The 16248-nt window shown below is 36.7% G+C and overlaps 1 protein-coding gene across 2 annotated transcripts in view; it reads right to left on the bottom strand.

Moving 5' to 3' along the window:
- LOC122788230 (abl interactor 1-like) overlaps positions 1-16248 on the bottom strand; it is a 276722-nt gene that overhangs the window by 98694 nt on the left and 161780 nt on the right. For both annotated transcript variants that reach the window (XM_044055264.1, XM_044055263.1), the window contains one exon: positions 2047-2432. In XM_044055264.1, the coding sequence (XP_043911199.1) occupies positions 2047-2432 (386 nt within the window). The remainder of the gene's footprint in view (positions 1-2046; positions 2433-16248) is intronic.

The following is a 16248-nucleotide window of genomic DNA, read 5'->3' as shown; positions in this document are numbered from 1 at the left end:
TGGGGGGAGTGTGTCAAATGCCTTGGCTAGGTCACGATAGGTGGTATGCATTGTTTTTCCCTCATCCAGGGCCTTGGTGACTTTCTTGAAGAAGTCAACCATGTTTAACAGGCATGATCTACCTTTAACGAATCTGAACTGGGTTAGGTCCATAGTTTGGAGATTATCTGTCTTTGTTAACAAGGCCTCTCTCTAATTTCTGCAGGTCTTTTGGGTTTCTAATAGCATGATGGGAATGGACCCCATTCCTAAGTCAAAGTCCTACTGGAACTGTCTGGGTATCCTTCTTCCTCATTGCCCTCATTTCTGCCTGCAAATCCTGGTATTTGTTGACTTTATGTCTCTCTGTACATAAGACGCTGTAGTCACTGGGTGTAGCAGTTTCAGTGATCAATGCTACTTTTGTCTTCTTTTCATGGACTACTATACCTGGTATTTATTTTGTTATATCCACCACCTGCCAATTCCAGGCTGGGTTAAAGTACACTTTACTAGGGCCCTGGCTTCATTAGTGGCTTTTTGGAAAGGGTGGATTCTAGAAGCATCCTAGAAGCAGCAACTTGGTCCTCTGTACATACCTTACAAAGTAATACAAACTAGATTCCCTTTCCATGTCTAGAGCAGGCTTTACTAGGACCATTCAGTGAAGGCTTCTGGACCCTCATCCTTTCACCTCCCGGTCAGTTTAATTTATTGTAGTCTACCCATGTAGCTGCGACTACTGCAGTAATGACCAAATGATGACAATAGTACAGTTGTGTAAGCAAACGTACCCTAAGAGTAGATGTTGGTTTGATCAATGCCTGCAATAGCTGCTACCTCCCTCTGTCCCTCCCTCCCTCCATCACTCTTAGTTTTGCTTACATTTTGTTGTCAGGGCGAGGTTTTGATTTTTATTTACCAAGCATTGACTTCTTTCAGGAATCTATCCTCCCTCTCTCAGCTGGCAAGAAAGTTCTAAAGGGCTTGACACTCAAACTGCTTTTTTTACCTCTGCTTGTGGTGCTCTTAAGCTGTGGAAACTGGACTGCTATTATATCCTATGCAAGATATAACCCATATGGCTAAGACTACAGCAGCAATGATCATATGAACATCTACTGTTAAGGTGAGCTTATTTCACAACTGTACTTTCTTTACTTCAGTCAAAACCACCACAAATATATACACATACTTATATCTAACTGCCTGTCTATCTATCTATCTATCTATCTATCTGTCTATCTATCTATCTATCTATCTATCTATCTATCTATCTATCTATCTATCTGTCTATCTATTATCTTTCTATCTATCTCTACATACACACACACACACACACACACACACACACACACACACACACACACACACACACACACACACACACACACACACACATATTCAATATACATTTTAATAATGTTTTTTCCTTGATTATGCAAAAAGATGAAGTAATTTTAGCATGTATGAAATAGTCTTTTACTTCATATTATTTTATTACTTGACATTTCAGCATTTATATTTGCTTTAGTAATACCTTTATTCAGGATAATGCAATGCATTGTTTTTTTAATATTTGTGCTTGAATCTGACGTTATCCAAGTTTCACAGGCTCTCATCTTGTTATTTTCAAGTTTGATTATTTTAGATTCTTTTCATGTCCATATGGCTTTCTTCAGGTACAGCAACAAGACCCAGGCACAGCAAAGTGAGTTCATTTATTTATAGATGGTACTAGTAGACAGTACTAAATGCACAACAGACAGAGCAACCATTCAAGAAAAGTAACTGATGCACAGTTAAAGTGCAGCATTTATTACAGTAACTGCTGTGCAGCATACAACATTTTTAATTAAGTGGCCAGCACCACTGCAACTTTTTGTTTGTTTTTTGAAAGTGTCAGTGTTTTGCAAATGCAGTAATAAGAGGCAATAAACAGTAATTCAAAATACTGCAGCACAACAGTAAATATCATCATGCTACTTTGCCAAACACAATAATGCTACACCCTGGAAAAATATAATATGTACACTTGATTCAATATGGCAACCTAAAAAGGCTTACCTGTACATGATGGTGGAGGAGGAAGATGACTTATCTCATCCACTGGTGGAGGTAGTACAACATCTGCTGAGGCAGGTGCAGGAGGCAGGAAATCTGACAACAGTGCTGGAGGTGGTGGGATCTGTGACAACGTTGGCAGTCCTGACATTGGGGGAGGTGGTGGAAGGTCACATGGCACAGGTGGAGGAGGTGGAAGTCCCAGGGGATCTAGTGGAGGAGGAGGAAGGCCGTCTTGTTTTGATGAGTATGACGGCATAATACTGAATGGTGACAGATGTATACTCGGTGGTGAAGGTGGCGGAGGAGGTAATTCATCTACCACTGCTTCTGGAAGGACTGGTGTGGGTACAGGCTTTCCCACAGTGCCATGTCCAAATGATCCAGCACTGGTGTTGAGGAAAAAAAAACATTAAATGGTCTATCAATATTAGAGGAAAAACAATTACTATAAACACAGAAAATCCAAAATATTATCCAAGATTTGAAAAAGAAAACAAAACACTTCTTTTATGGCTCTTAAGTCATTATAGAAAGACTGTTTCCAAGATTTCAGCCAAAGAAAATAAAATACATCTTTTAAGGTTCATAAATCAAAATGAAAAGAGTATCATCTTTGCCCAATGGAAAAGGCTGTGCTGAGCAGCTAGGAAAAGAGTCTCTTTCTGTTTCTTTTGTAAAATGGTTCACAGTGACCATATGGATTTTCCAATTATTTGTCAGTATTTCCTATTCATGAACTCTAAAACTAAAATGGATGGGACACCATTATTGGAACTTATTCTGGCCAGCAGGTAATGTTGCTCTGTATTTGGGCTTACCAAAACAAATTGTAGCAGAAAAGAATTCCAGGAAAACTACTGCAACAAAATAATTAGTAAAACGTATCCACACTTTCATTAAATAACATCTTGTTATTTATATCTTCTGCTAGAAGATTATGTTTTATCATTTTTATTTTATTTTACATTTGATAACCAGTGTGGTACACTGATCACAACTGACCATTTGTAGGTACTGCTTGTAATTATTAAGAATATTGTTGAACTGACAAACCTGCTGAAAAAATCTGGTAAAATATTTGTACAAACATAAAAGATTAGAGAGTGGTGCTGTGCTTCAGCTGATTACAGATTGTGCAGTCAAAGTCTGAACTATTACAAAACTTGTTAGATTGACATCTTAACTGGAATTGTGACACTTTAACAGATGTGTGTGTGTGTGTGTCTTTTGGCTTTTCCCGGTTAGGGGTCACCACAGCAGAACTCCGGTCTGCTAATAATTGGCAGTAGAGTTATACTTGCCGGGCCTAACGCACAACCTTCAACTTAGGAACACCCATTCACGCATGTCATCACACAGTAGATGCTCTAACTGAGAATCGAACGGGCAACGTCTAACTGTGAGGCGACAACGCTACCGCAGCACCACCACCGCAGTGGCATAAACCCATTATATTGCAGAGGTCTGTTAACTTAATTTTGATACTATTACTCAAGTACATGGAATCCCACTGTCCTATTCATTCCAGTTGTTATCATCACTGTCAAGCAGAGGATCCCACCTGTACTTAATCTGACAGCAGCATTTTACAAGAGATGCTCATAGCACATTTCATCTACAAAGGATGGGATGCAGTTTACCTGTGAGGACCATCTTAGTACAACTGATTTGTATTTAGTAAACTGACTCCATTCTGTAGGATAGGATTATACCGTACTTCTGTCAACAGTACTGGTGTCATTTGGAAGATTGCTCCACACTGCATCTAATGACATCATTTCCAAGTAACAGATCAGACTGAATTTGTTGACACAAGATTCTTAGAGCAAATGATTGCAGTTGTATTGTATGTAATATAATGGCACCAGTCCAGAGCAACATGTCACTCCACAATTCATCTGGTATCATCATTCTTGTGCAGAAGATTATGGTGCACTTCATTTTACATAATTACTGCTGTACTACAGATGATTACACTGCAGTTCATCTGACATTATTACTGATGTACTACAGAGGACTACACTGCACTTCATTTTACATTATTACTGTTGTATTACAGAGGGGTACACTGCAGTTCATCTGGCATTATTACTGTTGTACTACAGAGGATTACACTACAGTTCATCTGGCATTATTACTACTGTACTACAGAGGATGACACTGCAGTTCATCTGGCATTATTACTGCTGTACTACAGAGGATTACACTGCACTTCTTTTTGCATTATTACTGCTGTACTACAGAGGATTACACTGCAGTTCATCTGACATTATTACTACTGTACTACAGAGGATGACACTGCAGTTCATCTGGCATTATTACTACTGTAGTGCAGAGGATTACACTGCAATTCATCTGGCATTATTACTGCTGTACTACAGAGCATTACACTACACTTTGACATTATTAATGCTGTAATACAAAGGATTACAGTACTTCATTTTACATTACTGCTATAGTACAGAGGATAACACTGCACTTCATTTTACATTATTATTGCTGTACTACAGAGGATTACACTGCACATCTGACATTATTACTGTTGTACTACAGAGGATTACACTGCAGTTCATCTGACATTATTACTACTGTACTACAGAGGATGACACTGCAGTTCATCTGGCATTATTACTGCTGTACTACAGAGGATTACACTGCACTTCATTTTACATAATTACTGTTGTACTACAAAGGATGACACTGCAGTTCATCTGGCATTATTACTACTGTACTACAAAGGATGACACTGCAGTTCATCTGGCATTATTACTACTGTAGTGCAGAGGATTACACTGCAATTCATCTGGCATTATTAATGCTGCACTACAGAGGATTACACTGTACTTCATTTTACATTACTGCTATAGTACAGAGGATAACACTGCACTTCATTTTACATTATTACTGCTGTACTACAGAGGATTACACTGCAATTCATATGACATTATTACTGCTGTACTGCAGAGGATAACACTGCACTTTATTTTACATTATTACTGATGTACTACAGTGGATTTCACTGCAGTTCATCTGGCATTATTACTGATGTACTACAGAGGATTACACTGCAATTCAGCTGTCATTATTACTGCTGTACTACAGAGGATCACACTGCAGTTCATCTGGCATTATTACTGTTACATTGCAAAGGATTATGCTGTAGTTCATCTGGCATTATTAATAGTGGTGGTACATAGAATCATGCTGCAAATCTGACATTATTGTTCTAGTACTGAAGATCATGCTGTATTTCCTCTGAAATGATTACTGTTCTAGAGGAGAGGATTGCATTGCATTTCATCTAATGTTATTACTGTTCTAGCATAGAGGATATACTGCAATTCATCTGACATTATTGCTCTAAGACAGAGGATTATACGGAAGTTCATTTGACATTATGTCTTATATGATCCAGGGGATTATACTGTATGTCTGACATTGCTGTAGTGGAGAGGCTAATGCTATACTTCATCTGACATTATTACTCTTCTAGACCAGAAGATCATTCTGCACTTCATCTGAAGTTATTACAGTTCTGGTACAGAAGACCACACTGCACTTTATCTCACATTATTATGTTCTACTATAGAGGATCAAACTGTACTTTATCTGACAGGGTTACTACACTGGTATATAATTCTGCACTTCAACTGACATTATCATTCTAGTACAGAGGATCATGCTACATTTCATCCAGCCTCGTTGCTCTTCTAGTACAAAGGATCATGCTGCACTCCATATGACAGCATCAATGTACTACAGGAGATTATACTAAGTTTCACCTGATGGAATACTGTTGATAGACCCTCCACACCATACATTATCTGTTATGCACATTTAACAGGAAGTGGCTGTCTAGAGTTTATACTAGATGAGGCTAGGTTGGGATTTAAAAAGCACGTGAGATGGCTAAGTGTCTGTGACATTCAGGTAGGACACTGTTCATTTTAGTATACATGACACTGAGCATCGCTTAACTGGAAGTTAGGAGAAAGTGTAAAACATGGTGGAAGAGTTTGAAAGCCACTGAGAAGTTATTGGGAGGAGTAAAAAACATGGGGTAAGTTTATCCTGGAAGGAATGGGGTTTTGCTGTGGGAAATATTCAAGAAAGAGATATAAGAGTCAGGTTAGGGAGGATGATACATACTGGTAAGAATAGAGGGAAGGTGATAAAAATGGAGGTACTGTAGGATAAATTAACAAAAGTTGAATTTGGTATGGCATGACTGAAATCTATTTTAAACGCTTTGAAAATAAATAAAATGATTTGAAAATCATGGTGAATCAGTGAAAAAGAAATACCTTTCAGAGACGGTATGAAAAGTTGGTGATTCACAGCACTAAAATATCTGAATTTATTATATCTAAACTTTGTTATATAATGGAAATATGAGGTGCATTGTGAGCAGAAAAAGGACAAACTGAAAAACAAAACCATTGATATATTGCAGAAAATTAAGCCATCTGAGAGTTTAACAAATTATAAAATAATACCAACTACCTGCAATAATATAGAGAAGATAGCACTATATAAAATGTGAAGCTATATTGAAAGTGATATATTCTTCAGTTTCTTGTTTGCGTTGTCCTGTAATAGCTTCCTTAATAGGTACCAACATAGTACAGTGCCATGTTTCCTGATTTAACAAGTCACCTGCTGGCATTTTGTTAAATCTCAAACAGCATGGTGTTGCACCAGAATTAAAATGCTATAATTACTTTTCATTAATGTAGTACAAGTTCAGCTTCTTAAGCATTCAGCTTTTTCAACTTTGATTTTCTTTAGAAGATAAATGTTTTTATGCTTTTTTCCAAATTAATGGAAAAATATTTAACACTGTGTTTGCTTTCCTTGTTTCATAGCTTTAAAACAAACCATTCCCTTTTCATTTCTATCTTAACTTGTAAGCATGCTGCTGAAAGAGTAGATGGACACTCCATCCTGATAATTCTGATATACGATGAAAAAAATCCATACCAAAATAAACAGAACTCCCTTTCAGTGCTGCTACTGCTGTGCTAAACTAAATTATTTCCCCAAGTTGAAGACATGTGTCCAAACACTTTTTCTTCATTGTTGAGAAGAATGTAGGTGTAGAAAGATACAATGGCCTCACATGAGCATGTACTTTTTAAAAGACACAAGGCAGCAAAGAACAGTCACTTAAGATTAGAAAAGGGCTTTAATCACTCTTGTGCTGACAAAAATTCTGAAGCATAAGATCCATCTGGAGCCTTTATCAAAGGCCTGTTTAAAACCTAAAACTAATTCTTTGAGTTGTAGTGGGTGATCTCCACCTCTAGCTCTCCAGTGCGTTATGAAATTTCTAAATTCCAATGGAAAGACTAATGAAAAACTTGTCCATTGATGCAGAGACTGGACTTTAGTCAATGATAGAAGTGACCCATGAGCTGCTAGCCTCCACTGTGCTAGAAGGATGACCACGAGAGCATGGCTGCAAGGAGAAGAGAGGATCTAACTCCGGGGAGGGGGGGGGGTGAGCTAACAATAAACCATCTGCTGTTTGATGAAAGGCCAGGGAGATATCGCTTGCATGGTCAAAGTTAAGAGTAGGTACAAACAGACAGGTAATACCTCTATAAAGGCTAAGCATATTACAACAACAAAAAAATAAATAAAAATAAAACCACATGTATAGTATTGTAAGGTATCTGGCCTTCTATCCCCAGTACTTAGATGCAGTCCCATTATTGATAGCCATTAAACTCTTCCTTCTGGACATGGGGGATCAAGCCTTCTGACAGATCATTTGGAGGCATTAGCATCACAAAAGGGCCTGGGTTAAGAGGGAGGGTCAGTTGCAGTCAGTGGGAGAAGGAGCCAATAAAGAAAGAACTTCTGCCTGATAAAAGGCGATATAATGCAAGGCTTTGACAGTGAAACAGGCAAAACTGTTTTTTTTTTAAATTTTACTAAGAATTTGAGCCATGTAGGAATTATATTTAGATATTAAAAGCAAACCTTATGTAGCTGGGATTAAGAGTACACAACAGACCTAAAGTTCTACATGTGAAATTGCCTTTCAAGGCAAAAGATATTTTTTGGCACAAAAAGCCTTAGAAGATCCAAGAATACTGAGACTGTGAGAGACTGCTAAATGACCAATGTTTATATGTGCAGTATCAGAATTATTAATTATTGTAGCCCATAAATTTGCCTTACAGTTTTCTTTTGTAATACTCATGTTTCTAAATATTGATCCATTCAGTTACAAATTTCAACCAGAGCTTTGTTTCAGAATAGTTAACAAAATATTTGTTATTATAGGACAGAAAGAGACAAAATGGGAAAAAGTGCAAGTGAGAGAGAGAGAGGGAAAGAGAGAAAAAGAGCATATGAGAGATACTCCTATAACCTAAGAGTCATTCCAAGGGACTCAGAAAGAACCTCAGTGATGGCGGTAAGAACTGTGGACAAAAAGGGCAGTTTACACAATGCAGGAATTTTTTGATTCAGAGGCATGTTATCTGCAATGAGGACAGACCTCTTTATCAGCTAATTTTCTTGTCTCTGAATTGCCCTTAAATGCTGCAAATGCAAATCACCACTTTACTGCAGAAATTACCATTGACAGACCATGCATCACATTGGCACAGGCACCCCCTTTCATTCTCCTATAGTTATGAACACATACACTCAAACACCTTGACATGCATCTTACCTGTCACTGAGTTGATGTCTCTTATTTTTGTTACAGATCCTTACAGTTGGTCAGTAGTGCCAGATATGAGAGTTTTATTCCCCTTAGTGTTTTCAAGTGTATCATGATACTAGACCTTAAGTTCTATTAACCTTTTTAAGTGACTCTGATTAATATTTAAAAATTTTCCGTGGTGTTTTTTAGTGTTCCTCCTGGTTTTGTCCTGAAGCATCCCCCAAATGGACACAGACCCATCCATCGTAACTGTGTGTCCCTGATATTATAGGATGCTCCTACTCTTGAGTCTTATCGGTGCCCTATTTCTCATAATTCATGAAATGTTACAGTCATTGAATAATGCCAGAGATTAGCGTTTCATACTGAAATGTTACAGTCATTGAATAATGCCAGAGATTAGCGTTTCATACTGAAATGTTACAGTCATTGAATAATGCCAGAGATTAGTGTTTCATACTGAAATGTTACAGTCATTGAATAATGCCAGAGATTTGCGTTTCATACTGAAATGTTACAGTCATTGAATAATGCCAGAGATTAGTGTTTCATACTGAAATGTTACAGTCATTGAATAATGCCAGAGATTAGCATTTCATACTGAAATGTTACAGTCACTGAATAATGCCAGAGATTAGCGTTTCATACTTGTTATTATTTAAATAATAATAATAATAATACTGCGGTGGTGGTGCTGCGGTAGCGTTGTCGCCTCACAGTTAGACGTTGCCCGTTCGATTCTCAGTTAGAGCTTCTTCTATGTGACGACATGCATGAATGGGCGTTCCTTCATTGAAGGTTGTGCGTTAGGCCCAGCAAGCCAGCATGTAAAACTCTACTGCCAATCATTAGCGGACCGGAGTTCCGCTGTGGCAACCCCTAACCGGGAAAAGCTGAAAGACGCAAACTTGTTATTATTTAAAAAAAATGTTTGCTGCACTAGTGGATCAGTTAATGTAGTGGGCTATTGCTGTTTTTTTAAATTTATTTTAGTTTTATTTAACATTTGTTTACTGGGAAAGTCTGACTTGGAAAGAGCCAATTTTCAACAGAGGCCTGGGGAGAAGTGCTTCAGATGCATGTCTTTGTAATGCGGGAGGAAACCCACATGAACGCAAGGAGGACATGCAAACTCCGCACAGAAGGCACCCTAGCTGAGAATAGAACTGAAGCACTTCTTGCTGTGAGGTGACAATGCTAACCACTGCACCACAGAATTGTCCTGTTGCTGCTTTCTGTGTCAAGGGTGCAGGGTTTGAACCCCTCCCTTACTGTACTTTTTTTGTGCAATATCTCTGGTGTCTAGTGATGGTACAAAGAACTAATATGCTCTGTGTGAGGTGTAAAGGTTTGAGGTTAGAATCTTTTTTAGTGCCTTTAGGGCATACTGTATAGAGTACCCCTGGTGTCTTGTCCCACATCTTTCATGCTGCAAAACTTTGTTCTTTTAATTTTTTACACAACTTTAATCCATGTGGTAAATAGTTATCCTTGGTGTCTAGTATTCCCCCAGCCCCATGTCATTCATGCTGCAAAGCTTTACTCTTTCACTTTCTTAAGTGTCTTTAAGGCATCTATTAAAGAGTTATCCCTGGTGTCTACTATTTGCTTCTCCAAACAATGTTGCAGGATTTGCTCATTAGTCTAGGGGGGCATGAAAGTATGACAGCCCCCTACCACACACATGCACACTGCTCCCCATCACACTTAAGGAAGACTTATTCCACTATACACATTTAGAAACCTACCCCTTAACTAAGCCCTACTGTGACCTTCCAGGCAGGCACACTCACTCATACATACACTCGCACATGCAGCCCCACATGTACACACATGCAAATACACCCCTAACATTGTGTACCAAACTCCCTAGCACGTACCTCTAAAATGATGGCTAATCATAAAATTTTGGCCATGTTCATTAACATGGCCAACAGTGGTAACTTATACAGCCGAGCAATTTTCTGAATTATTTGGCTGAGTAAATGTCTTACTGCAAAAACTTCCTGGGGTAGCACATGGGTAATTAGCATAGATCACTTCCCCAGAATCCCTCATTAGCATTTAACATGGCTACAGAAACATCCCACCGCAGTGGTTTACACCTTCATTGCTAAAACACTGTGGTGGGACTGTCTCTGAATCAGAAATGGTTACTGAGAGGTCTATTTCTGAATTCAGTCTGCTATGTATTAGCACAGATCATTTCTGTTTTTCTTGTTATGAATGCCTGAGTTTCTAGAATTAGTGCCCAGTATTAACTAAGAAAAATAATAATTTATGTGAGGGAGCATTAAGCATTGTCCTATTAGTAAGATAATACTGGTCATCATGCTCCATAATTATTTTTTCATAATTACCCATATTGCTTGGAAAATTTAACAAATAAACTTATGAACTGGAATGGGTCTCAGCATCAGACCAAAAAGTTTGCCGGCCTCAGTTCTGACCATCCACATATGGTAGAACAGGAAATATTTTATATTGACTTTTTCTGTTTCCAAGATAGAAGTAATAATAATAATAATAATAATAATAATAATAATAATAATAATAATAATAATACCAGGGCTGGCTGTGTATATGCTGCAGAATACCTTATTTTATATTAGTCATCAAATTAATGCATTTCATTTTATTCTGGAACATTAAGGGTTTGAGGATCCAAAATAATAATGAACAATACCCAGTTGTTTAAAAACATGATATGTCTAGAAATGTTTCAGGAGACATGTTTATTGACCTAGTGTAAACTGTAGTCACAGTCTAATTACATTAAGATGTATATAAACCCAGAAAGAGAAGTTCTATTTTTCATTAACAAGGTGTTCCAGAAGGTGTGTCCAGCCAGGTATACACACACACACACACACACACACACACACACACACACACACACACACACACACACACACACACACACACGCACACACGCGTTTGTGCATTGGTATCCCATGCACTCTACTGCCTACCTTTTTAGTTATACAGTCTAACTATTAATATTAGTTTGGAGTAAACATGATCACTTATTGCTAACCACGTATGAAATTAATAATACTTGGGTGTTACTATCAGTTCTAATAAGATAGTAATACTATGATTAGAACCTTAAATTACAGTAAGAGAATGCACTATTATGGTTGTAGTTATCAAAGTTCACAGTAATTTAACAACACTTTAAACTCTGAATCACTGCTCATTTATGTCTTCACTGATAACATCAGTGTTTATGCTGAAGGACAATTTTTTTCACGTTCTTGGCAAAGTGAATTCACTATATAGCAAACATGGCAGCTAATTCATGTCTGTTTGTATATGACATTATAGCTTTTATAAATTGCATTTTCTTTGGGGGTATTTTTGTTCAAAGTACTATGCTGTCCCCACCCCAAGCCCTGATTTGTTTTTTGCAAAGCTTGAATTGCTACTCTTCCTTCATATACAGTTATTATTATTATTACAGTTTACAGAAATAATATTTGCAACAATAAACAAATGTACACAAAGCCCACTTTCTCCTTCTTAGTAGGCACTAAATCAGTTTATTATTCCCTATCGCTGGGTTATTTGTACACAAAATATAAGGGCGAAAATCTACCATGGGAATGTAATGCTAGACTTCTTAAGATTCTCGCAGACCAATAGCCTAGTAAGTATCTACAAACCTATGTGTCAAGTTTGTTTATGAAATATCATGAATTACTTGAGTGCACTTGATTCAATTCATCTAACTATACATTTAAGGTGTTAAATGTGCCTAAACTGAAATTAATTCAACTAGCCTTAATAGCTTCAGAGGTGGCTACATGAACAACTCACATAATTACTCTCCTCCCACGGGGCTCTGGATTCTAAAAGACACAAAGTTAAGGTTTTACAGAACTAACCTACTTAGCTAAGTATTTTTTGCAGTTTTGTTTTCTTCATCAACTCTATACCAGGCTACACAATGCCTGTTAAAAGTCAGCCATAGCTCTACTGCCCTAATAAATCAGAATTTAAGTGTTAAAGGGGAGGGTTTGTGGTATTTTGAGAAGCTGGTCATATTTCAGAAGCATCCCAGTAACATTTATGCAAGTTAGTGTATTTTACTGTTAAAGCAACGGTATTGATCCAATGTAATTGTGTTGACCTGTGTTTGGTAGAAAGGTTGTAAAACTGGAAAAACAGATAATTCTTGAGGAACAGATGAAAAGTTTAGGTGACTATATTGATATGGCCTTGCATGAGTGAGATGAAGTAGAAGAAAAAATAAAGAAATGCCATACTTGTCCACTAAAAAACCTGGAACTCACAGTTGATATAATACCTGGACCAACATGTGTTTTTCAGTTATCTGAGTTTTCTGACTAACACGGACCATTTACTAGGAGACAGATTAAGCAGAAAAGAATAAGTGTAATGAGGTTTTGGTCAAATTTAGTAAAAAATTGCACTAAGTGTGGTTATGGATGAGTTAAGCTTACTTTTCACCATGTTGGTGAGATATGCAACGCAGCTAGAGTGTTCTACAACTGGTAGTTGTAAATACCAAAAAGATCTGTTTCACCTTGCCACTGAAAGAGAAATGTTGTAAGGTAAAATGCACAGTAAACAAGATGAGGCTTAAGGCCAACTGGTTTATATTGAGCAACAGCTGGTTTCACTGGGAAATAAGGAAAGAAGTTGGAATTTACATCTGAATGGAGTATTAGAAGGTGAAAAAGGTTATGATTGCTTGGAGTTTATAACTGATCTGGTGCTTTGGAATGGAATTACCAAGACATTGTTACGAAATGGGAAAGTATATAAATTACAATTTACAGTATCGAGCCAATCCATTGGGAAACACAGGGTGATACTGGTGCAGTTTGTATCATGATGTGACACAGAATAATTGTTGTAGTGGATATGGCAACCAGGGAAAAGTATAAAATGAATCATCCAGTCCATGCAGATTATGATTTTTCAGATAGCTGTATAGGTTTCCTACAGAGCCGATCAATCATCTGAGTCAGGAAGTTGGAAAGACCTGCTCTAAAAGGAAGGAGTAAAACTGAGACAGCTTTTAAGGAATGCTGTAAATACAAGATACGTTTAAAGTGTAATTCCCTGTGGTACTAAAGGTGTTTTTTTCTAAAATGGAATGCAGATATTTATGAATAATGAAACAGCTCCAGATAGGATACAATGATTAGCCAATGTGTTGCATTATGAAACAAAGGAAATAGATGTCAAAGACACCTCAAGGACTGTAAATTGCATGAGTTCGGGGGGGGGGGCAAGGTAAGCATGATGGATGGTCAAGGAGTACAAAATACGTTGTTTGCTTGTGTAATTTGTACAAAATATGAAAAAGCATGAAATATTTTCAATCCCTCATAGTTAATTTGATTTGATTGTTTTGAGCAAGATATGACCTTTCAGTCATTTCACAGTTGTTGGTCAATCAAAAGCCTACTTTTTGAGGGGGATTGAATAAGAATGAATAGATAAGTTTATGTGGTGGGGGACCTTTTTGTCTTTGCACTGAATTTGCAAATCTGGACATTTGAGGGAGTTTGGAAGAAGTAGGAACATCGTGTAAGGTAAGTTTGAAAACTACAGACATTAGGAACAATCTTATATTGATTAGTTTTTTGCTATTATTATCATTAGAGTACAAATAGTGTCTGAGTGGGGGAGAGGGGTTCAATGAACTGCAAACCTGGATAAGTCATGGGTTGAGATGAAGGGATAACCTTGCAAAGCACCTTTAAAGTCTATGGAGTTTGAGATCAAGCTTATGTTGGTTTAGTTGTTTCATATTAATTATAAGAGCACTTAATTCAAGATATAAATACTTGTGAACCAGAAGGGCATTTAAAAGATGTAAAAGCTCAAAGTAGAGGATTATATTTTAAATTGCATTAAACAATAATTTACCTATTTGCCATGTGTATGTTTTCTACATTTATATGATTATTCAGTAGATAGCCATAAAATTAAAAGTCTATGCTATTTAAACCTCATGTTTCAGGTTTGTACATGTAGTTCGAACAGACACAGAATTAGTTTTTAAGGATGACTTGCAATCGTCGGCAACCTTGCTATATAATTCTTTATATTGATAGACAAAGTAATAGTACATTGCAAGGTATTTAAATTTATGGACATAGCACTTTTATGTTGAGTAGATGTTTTCATTACTATTATCTGAGCAACTTGTACTAGTGTGTGTGTGTGTGTGTGTGTGTGTGTGTGTGTGTGTGTGTGTGTGTGTGTGTGTGTGTGTGTGTGTGTGTGTGTGTGTGTGTGTGTGTGTGTGTGTGTGTGTGTGTTTTGGGGGGGGCTTCCTGTTTCACTCTTGCATTGAACTGCGAAATGGATATGAGGATGGGCCTTGCAAGGTACTTCTGGATGCTGTGCACCTTGAGATGAAGGTTACTTTTAGTTTAATTGTACCATATTATTATTATTATTATTATTATTATTATTATTATTATTATTATTATATGGGTAATTAGATCAACACAGTTGTTTTTCAAAACTGAAGTGTCTAAGATGGAGAGTCCTATATCATGCTAGTTGTATGTGTCTTTTATAATTTATGGACATAAACATATACAAGATACTCCACCTTTCAAATTTATGTGATCATTTAGTAGATATCCACAAAATAAAAGTATGTGTCTATTTGACATCATGATTCAAGTTAGTAAAGTCAGTCAGAATAGCAGCAGAATTAGTATTTAAAGTTCATGTACAATTATTAGTACACTTCTAATAGAACAGTGTATACTGAAATTGTTGTATGGTGGTAGTTCTGCTGTAATTGTTTATATATATATATATATATATATATATATATATATATATATATATATATATATATATATATATATATAAAAAACTATGTATGTTGGTGTGGTTTTAGATGGAAGATGTTTTATGTATGTTTGAAGTAGATGGTTCTGAATGTTTGAATTTGGACTACAGGTTTATTTAAGTTGTCTCATTTGGTTGAGGGTTCTCTCTATTGATAAGGTCAGTTTAGATAGTTTCTGTATTTATTATGTAATATATTTATTATGTAATATATTTAGATATTTTCATGATGATTGTTTATGACTATTTTGGCTGAGATTGGTGGCTGTGATATTGATGGTTATCAGTTATTAATAAAGGGAGAATTATTTGTTTTTTATGATTATTGTTTCTAAACTAGTCAACTTATAAACCATTCGGTGCATGTTAAACATAGCTAGTGTACTTTAACTGTCTTATCAAAGGTAGATTTATATACAATCTGGCATAAGTGTCATGTATTTTGGTGAGTTAGATCATGTGTAAAAAAGGTAGAGGTCTAAGCTCTATTGTACAAACTCAGTGCCTTAGGTTTTTCAGTTAATAACTCCTGACAGACTAAGTAAAGCACTTTTGGAGTACCAAGTAAGAAGACTTTTTTTATAACTGGACAGATTAAACTGAGGTCAGCTTTTTGTTGTACTGTATTAGTTTGCCAAGCTGGTTATGCTCCTTGCACTTTGAAGGGAAAACCATAT

The sequence above is a fragment of the Protopterus annectens genome, chromosome 13.part0, assembly GCF_019279795.1.
Source record: "Protopterus annectens isolate FY-2018-M chromosome 13.part0, PAN1.0, whole genome shotgun sequence".
In the NCBI taxonomy this organism is placed as follows: Eukaryota; Metazoa; Chordata; order Ceratodontiformes; family Protopteridae; genus Protopterus; species Protopterus annectens.
The sequence above is the reverse complement of the archived record's forward strand: the minus strand, read 5'-3'. Positions and strand labels throughout refer to the sequence as shown.